Genomic DNA, 8,753 nt, shown 5'->3' with positions numbered 1-8,753 from the left:
CTGCAGTGGGGGGGGGGGGGGGGGGGGGGCTCTGGCTTAAAGGGGAATATTGCAACAAAAGCTGTTTTTTTATTGTATCTTTCAATAGGCTGTTATTTGTTATCTTATTACTTTTGGATGGAGTTGTGCTTTAAAATAGAACACCTTAAAAGAATGGACGCAATTGGTCTATGGCATCGGTCCCGTGTGTTGACTCTCCTCCATGTCGTCTTGTATTCTTTAACTTTCATACCTGAGCTTCTGAATTTGTTGTCAGGTGTATCTACGAGATGCGAGTAATGACTGAGCTCCATCAGGTCCACAGGGAGACGGTGCAGACGCCCCATCATTCCCGGGAGACCCGTTAGTGAATATAATTATGTAATGAGCTTGTTTTGATCATTGTATCCTCACCGCACTGTATACATACAGAGGAACCGTAATGATTCTCCGAGGGATCACCAAGACGTGGAACACCTCAACTTGTATCATCATTGTTACCAACTGCCCTCCAGGAACCAAACTTCCCAGATTCATCCCGGAACTTCTTCATTTATACCTGGAGCTGGTTTTATCATCTGGCAACTTTTCTTAAGATGATTTTTTTCATCTGTTAGACTCAGTAGATGTTCTCTGTCATCAGACAGATAGACGAACACAGTCATTTTAATTATTCTGAGATAGAGATACAAAGTAACATTGTTTATAAACATTGATCAGAGGGAGATAGAGAGATACAAAGTAACATTGTATATAAACATTGATCAGAGGTAGAGAGAGAGATACAAAGTAACATTGTTTATAAACATTGATCAGAGGGAGATAGAGAGATACAAAGTAACATTGTATATAAACATTGATCAGAGGTAGAGAGAGAGATACAAAGTAACATTGTTTATAAACATTGATCAGAGGGAGATAGAGAGATACAAAGTAACATTGTATATAAACATTGATCAGAGGTAGAGAGAGAGATACAAAGTAACATTGTTTATAAACATTGATCAGAGGGAGATAGAGAGATACAAAGTAACATTGTATATAAACATTGATCAGAGGTAGAGAGAGAGATACAAAGTAACATTGTTTATAAACATTGATCAGAGGGAGATAGAGAGATACAAAGTAACATTGTATATAAACATTGATCAGAGGTAGAGAGAGAGATACAAAGTAACATTGTTTATAAACATTGATCAGAGGGAGATAGAGAGATACAAAGTAACATTGTATATAAACATTGATCAGAGGTAGAGAGAGAGATACAAAGTAACATTGTTTATAAACATTGATCAGAGGGAGATAGAGAGATACAAAGTAACATTGTATATAAACATTGATCAGAGGTAGAGAGAGAGATACAAAGTAACATTGTTTATAAACATTGATCAGAGGGAGATAGAGAGATACAAAGTAACATTGTATATAAACATTGATCAGAGGTAGAGAGAGAGATACAAAGTAACATTGTTTATAAACATTGATCAGAGGGAGATAGAGAGATACAAAGTAACATTGTATATAAACATTGATCAGAGGTAGAGAGAGAGATACAAAGTAACATTGTTTATAAACATTGATCAGAGGGAGATAGAGAGATACAAAGTAACATTGTATATAAACATTGATCAGAGGTAGAGAGAGAGATACAAAGTAACATTGTTTATAAACATTGATCAGAGGGAGATAGAGAGATACAAAGTAACATTGTATATAAACATTGATCAGAGGTAGAGAGAGAGATACAAAGTAACATTGTTTATAAACATTGATCAGAGGGAGATAGAGAGATACAAAGTAACATTGTATATAAACATTGATCAGAGGTAGAGAGAGAGATACAAAGTAACATTGTTTATAAACATTGATCAGAGGGAGATAGAGAGATACAAAGTAACATTGTATATAAACATTGATCAGAGGTAGAGAGAGAGATACAAAGTAACATTGTTTATAAACATTGATCAGAGGGAGATAGAGAGATACAAAGTAACATTGTATATAAACATTGATCAGAGGTAGAGAGAGAGATACAAAGTAACATTGTTTATAAACATTGATCAGAGGGAGATAGAGAGATACAAAGTAACATTGTATATAAACATTGATCAGAGGTAGAGAGAGAGATACAAAGTAACATTGTTTATAAACATTGATCAGAGGGAGATAGAGAGATACAAAGTAACATTGTATATAAACATTGATCAGAGGTAGAGAGAGAGATACAAAGTAACATTGTTTATAAACATTGATCAGAGGGAGATAGAGAGATACAAAGTAACATTGTATATAAACATTGATCAGAGGTAGAGAGAGAGATACAAAGTAACATTGTTTATAAACATTGATCAGAGGGAGATAGAGAGATACAAAGTAACATTGTATATAAACATTGATCAGAGGTAGAGAGAGAGATACAAAGTAACATTGTTTATAAACATTGATCAGAGGGAGATAGAGAGATACAAAGTAACATTGTATATAAACATTGATCAGAGGTAGAGAGAGAGATACAAAGTAACATTGTTTATAAACATTGATCAGAGGGAGATAGAGAGATACAAAGTAACATTGTATATAAACATTGATCAGAGGTAGAGAGAGAGATACAAAGTAACATTGTTTATAAACATTGATCAGAGGGAGATAGAGAGATACAAAGTAACATTGTATATAAACATTGATCAGAGGTAGAGAGAGAGATACAAAGTAACATTGTTTATAAACATTGATCAGAGGGAGATAGAGAGATACAAAGTAACATTGTATATAAACATTGATCAGAGGTAGAGAGAGAGATACAAAGTAACATTGTTTATAAACATTGATCAGAGGGAGATAGAGAGATACAAAGTAACATTGTATATAAACATTGATCAGAGGTAGAGAGAGAGATACAAAGTAACATTGTTTATAAACATTGATCAGAGGGAGATAGAGAGATACAAAGTAACATTGTATATAAACATTGATCAGAGGTAGAGAGAGAGATACAAAGTAACATTGTTTATAAACATTGATCAGAGGGAGATAGAGAGATACAAAGTAACATTGTATATAAACATTGATCAGAGGTAGAGAGAGAGATACAAAGTAACATTGTTTATAAACATTGATCAGAGGGAGATAGAGAGATACAAAGTAACATTGTATATAAACATTGATCAGAGGTAGAGAGAGAGATACAAAGTAACATTGTTTATAAACATTGATCAGAGGGAGATAGAGAGATACAAAGTAACATTGTATATAAACATTGATCAGAGGTAGAGAGAGAGATACAAAGTAACATTGTTTATAAACATTGATCAGAGGGAGATAGAGAGATACAAAGTAACATTGTATATAAACATTGATCAGAGGTAGAGAGAGAGATACAAAGTAACATTGTTTATAAACATTGATCAGAGGGAGATAGAGAGATACAAAGTAACATTGTATATAAACATTGATCAGAGGTAGAGAGAGAGATACAAAGTAACATTGTTTATAAACATTGATCAGAGGGAGATAGAGAGATACAAAGTAACATTGTATATAAACATTGATCAGAGGTAGAGAGAGAGATACAAAGTAACATTGTTTATAAACATTGATCATAGGGAGAGGACCGGTCTCCCAGCTTCCTGATTGATCAGGAAGCCAGGCTGCCTAGGAACAAGTGGACCCGGCTTCCTAGCCAATCAGGAAGCCGGGAGGTGGGTCATGACGTGCGTCCCAGCTTCCTGATTGGCTAGGAAACTGGCTTCACTTTTTGATAGGCAGCCTGGCTTCCTAACCAATCAGAAAGCCGGGCGGCAGTTCCTGACTCTTATTCCGGCTTCCTGATTAGTCAGGAAGCCACGCAGCCTAGCAGCACGAAGCGGGTCATGTTTGCCGCCCGGCTTCTTGATTGGCTAGGAAGCTAGCTTTACTTGTTGCTAGGAAGCCAGACGGCACCTCATGACTCGCGGCCCGGCTTCCTGATTGGTCAGGAAGCCAGGCAGCCTCTGAAGCCGGGGTTCTTTTGCTAGAACACCGGCTGCACAGACAATCAGGGAGCCGGGCGACAGGTCATAATCCGCCGCCTGACTTCCTGACAATCGGGACACACGGCACCGTTACTTGGTATCGCTGAGTAGCAAATAAAAAACAATATTAATACTCGTATTCGATACCAAAAAACGGTGTCGGTGCCTCCCTAATACTTACAGTAACGGTATTTATTTCACGAACATTGATCAGTGTAGGAGAATCTGTGTTTGTTTTTGTTTTATTGTTTTAGCATTAAAAAAACAAATCAATATGAATATCAGCGAGGAGAAGTCTTGTTTGCTCTAAATAATAACAATCTCTGTGTTACTTTGTTATCTTAAAGTGACATTAAACCCTCAGATGTTTTAACATAAAACAATACTGCAATGTGCGCCTTACTGTAATCCATGGTTGTTTCTTCTCTTTGCTGCTCTTCCTTTTAAATCTGTATCTGTTCTCATGCTTGGGGAGAACTTCTGTTTTGCAGCAGACTGCCTTGTCTCAGGAATGGATACATGGTGTCTGTGTGCAGGTTCACAACCTGAGCCAGCACTACAGGAAGAGGCCCTGAGCTGCAAAGGGAAGTTCTCCCCCAGCATGAGAAGACATGAGGATTTAAAAGGAAGAGCAGCAAAGAGAAGGGAAACTACCATGGATTACAGTAAGGCGCACATTACACTATTGTTTTATGCTAAAAAATCTGAGGGTTTAATGTCACTTTAAGTAAAGTAATTATTAAATAATCCGACCATAGAGGAAGTGCACGCGTTGCTCCGCAGGCGGTGTAGAGGTGTGAAAGCTGAGCGGGTGACATGAGTGTACCTGGGACGCTCGGTGGGCAGACGTGCGATCTTCAGAATCCTGCGAATACGCTTTGCAAGTTCATAAAGAGTACAACAAAAACCACACGCTGATAGATTTCCGACTTGTTCGCGAGCTGCAAAAGATGTAAGTAAGTGTCTCTGACCGGCGGACGCGACTGAACTACGAACATTTCCTCTCTAATGAGGTTTTTTTTCCGTGAAGCAGATTTGTTTATTGTAAATCATTTGAAAGAATGAAGATTAAATTCAGATGTAAAATATTCATATTCCGGAGCAATCGTTATTAAAGGAGAACTATGGGGTCAGTGTTTTTCCCCATAGTTCTCCTAAGGGTAACGGGAGGACACAAACTAGCGGCCTCCCGTCACCCTAAGCTCAGTATGTAGGGAGCTACAGCTCGCGGTATACTGAGACGCCGCAGCCGGGACGAATCTCGGCATTACTGTCGGGATCCGCCCAGCTGCGTGAGTGACAGCCGGCTCTGCCTATCTAGAGGCGGAGCCAGCTGTACCCGCCCCCTCCCCCGTCCGTTCTGCCAGTCAGCGGTGGAGGATCGGAGAAGGGAGGGGGGGATTCGGATCGGAGAAGGGAGGGGGGAATCCTTGCAGGGAGCCGTGAGTGACAGTCACGGCCCTCTGCAGGGAGATGATCGAGAAGTGAGCGAGCGACGTTATGTGTTCCCGATCTACTGAGCCGACCTGTGACAGTCTCATTGTCACACGTCGCCCCGAACTATGAGGAGTGTAATTAGGAGGAGCGCGCTGGCTGCTGTTTGGTGACGTTCTTCAGAAAATGCTAAGTACCTGGCTGTGTCTGAGTCGGTGACCCGGAACAAGCCGGCAGGTTGTTGATATTGATTGAAGGCGGAACAACTGATCCGCAGACTTGTTTCGGGTCAGTGATGCCGCTGATATGACAGTGTGTCTGTGTAACCACTGGCAGGGCCGTCCCTGTAATGAGGCAGCCTGAGGCTTTTACCACAGGAGGCATCTCTTTGGGTCACGTTTGGGGTGGAAGACAGAGCCTGCCGCCCTATTTCCGGCCAGAGTGTCCCAGGTTGCAAAGAGCCAGGCAGGGAGATGTGTAAGGGCCGTACACATCTCTCAGCCTCTTAGCAAACTGGGATGCTCTGGCCGGCGTCCCACCCAGCTCTTAGCTACTACAGTAGTAAGTAACTCAGGGGTCAGTAGTAAGTAACTCAGGGGTCAGTAGGGAGTAACTCAGGGGTCAGTAACATGACATAGAGGGGTAAAGTCTGCTGCAGCTTCCTGTGATTGGGGGAAGGTAACATGCATGAAGCCGACGTTCTCTTGATGTGGCTGAGAAGGAGGACGAGCACTTTAAGTGATGGAGATCTGTCCCGCCTCCCCCTCCCCTCCCCCTCCTCTGTGATGATGATTTTCCATCCTAGCGTGTCGCCGGCGTGTAGTGAGTCAGCGGCAGTTAGCGGTCTGTGTGTATCACGCAGGGTCCCGTGTCATGAAGCCTGCGGACCGAACCCCCCCTCCCCCGCCCTGTACTAGAGAACTCTAATTGTAACAATGTGTTCCCTGCAGGAAGAGTACAGCACATTATAGGTGAGTCACCGGCCTCCACCGACCTCCGTTATGTGACCGCTAATAGAGAGTGACTCCGGAAAGGAAATGTCCTAAAGCATCACCCGAGTCTTCAGTCTGCTGGCACGTTTCCAATATCCCGACACACGTGAATTCTGAGGCCATTATATCTGACCTCCGTCCTTCTCTTCAGTCTTCTATCTGACCTCCGTCCATTCTCTTCAGTCTTCTATCTGACCTCCGTCCTTCTCTTCAGTCTTCTATCTGACCTCCGTCCTTCTCTTCAGTCTTCTATCTGACCTCCGTCCTTCCCTTCAGTCTTCTATCTGACCTCCGTCCTCCCCTTCAGTCTTCTATCTGACCTCCGTCCTCCCCTTCAGTCTTCTATCTGAAGTGATCTTCCTATGTTCCTCAGCTCCATCTGGTGATCTTCCTATGCTCCTCAGCTCCATCTAGTGATCTTCCTATGCTCCTCAGCACCATCTAGTGATCTTCCTATGCTCCTCAGCTCCATCTAGTGATCATCCTATGCTCCTCAGCACCATCTAGTGATCATCCTATGCTCCTCACCTCCATCTAGTGATCATCCTGTGCTCCTCACCTCCATCTAGTGATCTTCCTATGCTCCTCACCTCCATCTAGTGATCATCCTATGCTCCTCAGCACCATCTAGTGATCTTCCTATGTTCCTCAGCACCATCTAGTGATCATCCTATGTTCCTCAGCACCATCTAGTGATCTTCCTATGTTCCTCAGCTCCATCTAGTGATCTTCCTATGTTCCTTAGCTCCATCTAGTGGGCATAATTCTCTGTGATTCTCCTTCATTGAGCTGCTCTCTCTGCGACGTTTTATAAAGACAACCCATGCCGTATGGAATGTGTTTCTGAAGACTTTCTTCTACTTTAATAACAGTCATTATTTTTGTTGTTCATTGCAAAGAAAAAAGAAACATTTCTTTTTGTTCTCCATGAGATCCCAGAGCAATAATTGAATGTTTTTCTTTCACTCACTCTTCTTTTTCTCTGTTTACTGTATCAACCAATCAGGATTTTCCCTTTGTATCCCATAGTAACCAATCAGGATTCTCCCTTTGTATCCCATAGTAACCAATCAGGATTTTTCCTTTGTATCCCATAGTAACCAATCAGGATTTTCCCTTTGTATCCCATAGTAACCAATCAGGATTTTCCCTTTGTATCCCATAGTAACCAATCAGGATTTTTCCTTTGTATCCCATAGTAACCAATCAGGATTCTCCCTTTGTATCCCATAGTAACCAATCAGGATTTTCCCTTTGTATCCCATAGTAACCAATCAGGATTTTCCCTTTGTATCCCATAGTAACCAATCAGGATTTCCCTTTGTATCCCATATTAACCAATCAGGATTTTCCCTTTGTATCCCATAGTAACCAATCAGGATTCTCCCTTTGTATCCCATAGTAACCAATCAGGATTTTCCCTTTGTATCCCATAGTAACCAATCAGGATTTCCCTTTGTATCCCATATTAACCAATCAGGATTTTCCCTTTGTATCCCATAGTAACCAATCAGCATTTTCCTTCAGAAAAGTTAATTGAAGCACTTTGTTTTATGTTTGGCATTGTATGAATTATTGCTTTTCAGTATTTTTAGTGTCGTGTTTATATTGTTTCAAGGTTCCTCACACTTCCAGGGCCAGATTGCCATAGTCAGCACTTTGGAGGGGACATGGTCCATGTGTGGTGGAGCTGTCCAAGGTTACCCTCGTTGTGGTGAAGAAACTTCAGGCGCCTGCTCACGCCTTTTATTATTATCATCCAGAAAGATCTGTGGAGAGCATCGCTGCGCCCAACAATTGAAGGTCTAATAAACAAAAGCTCGCAACTTTTCTTGCTTAGTCAGAGTGCCCAATGCTTGGAAAAAGTTCAGAGTTGACCCTGGGAGAGCTACAGATTGAATGTTTTCTAGTGATAAATAATGAACCAGCGTACTCAAGGATTCCCAAAAACTCGGAAGTTATGGATACACCACACCTTACCTTGTCTGAACCCATCTAGTACAAGCTACCTGCTATTCTACCTCTCCCTTCAACCCTGAGGGTAACCCCCAACACACACCACCACCACCACTACTGCTACCACCACCACCAAAACAACAACCATCACCACCGCCACAACCATCACCACCACCACAACCAAAACAACAACCATCACCACCACAACCATCACCACAACAACCATCACCACTACCACCACCGCTTAACTTCTCATCTTCCTTTCCTAGCTATTCTTCCCCTGTCCTTCATTAGGAACTCTTGGGTCACCGGTATATTAACCTTCTTCTTCTTCTGTAACTTCTGTATCTAGAACCTCAGCTATCCACCAACAACCTAAAAT

At 41.6% G+C, this 8,753-nt stretch overlaps 1 protein-coding gene across 1 annotated transcript in view; it reads right to left on the bottom strand.

Annotated features, from left to right (window-relative positions):
* The window catches only part of LOC108800355 (suppressor protein SRP40-like), a 14,624-nt gene extending 6,027 nt beyond the window's left edge, over positions 1-8,597 (bottom strand). The window contains exon 1 of the mRNA XM_018572339.1: positions 8,475-8,597. Coding sequence (XP_018427841.1) covers positions 8,475-8,597 — 123 coding nt within the window. The remainder of the gene's footprint in view (positions 1-8,474) is intronic.
* Between the last annotated feature and the right edge of the window lie 156 nt (positions 8,598-8,753).

The sequence above is a fragment of the Nanorana parkeri genome, unplaced genomic scaffold, assembly GCF_000935625.1.
Source record: "Nanorana parkeri isolate BGI_ZX_2015 unplaced genomic scaffold, ASM93562v1 scaffold2005, whole genome shotgun sequence".
NCBI classification, from domain to species: domain Eukaryota; kingdom Metazoa; phylum Chordata; class Amphibia; order Anura; family Dicroglossidae; genus Nanorana; species Nanorana parkeri.
This window is presented reverse-complemented; position numbering and strand designations above follow the sequence as displayed.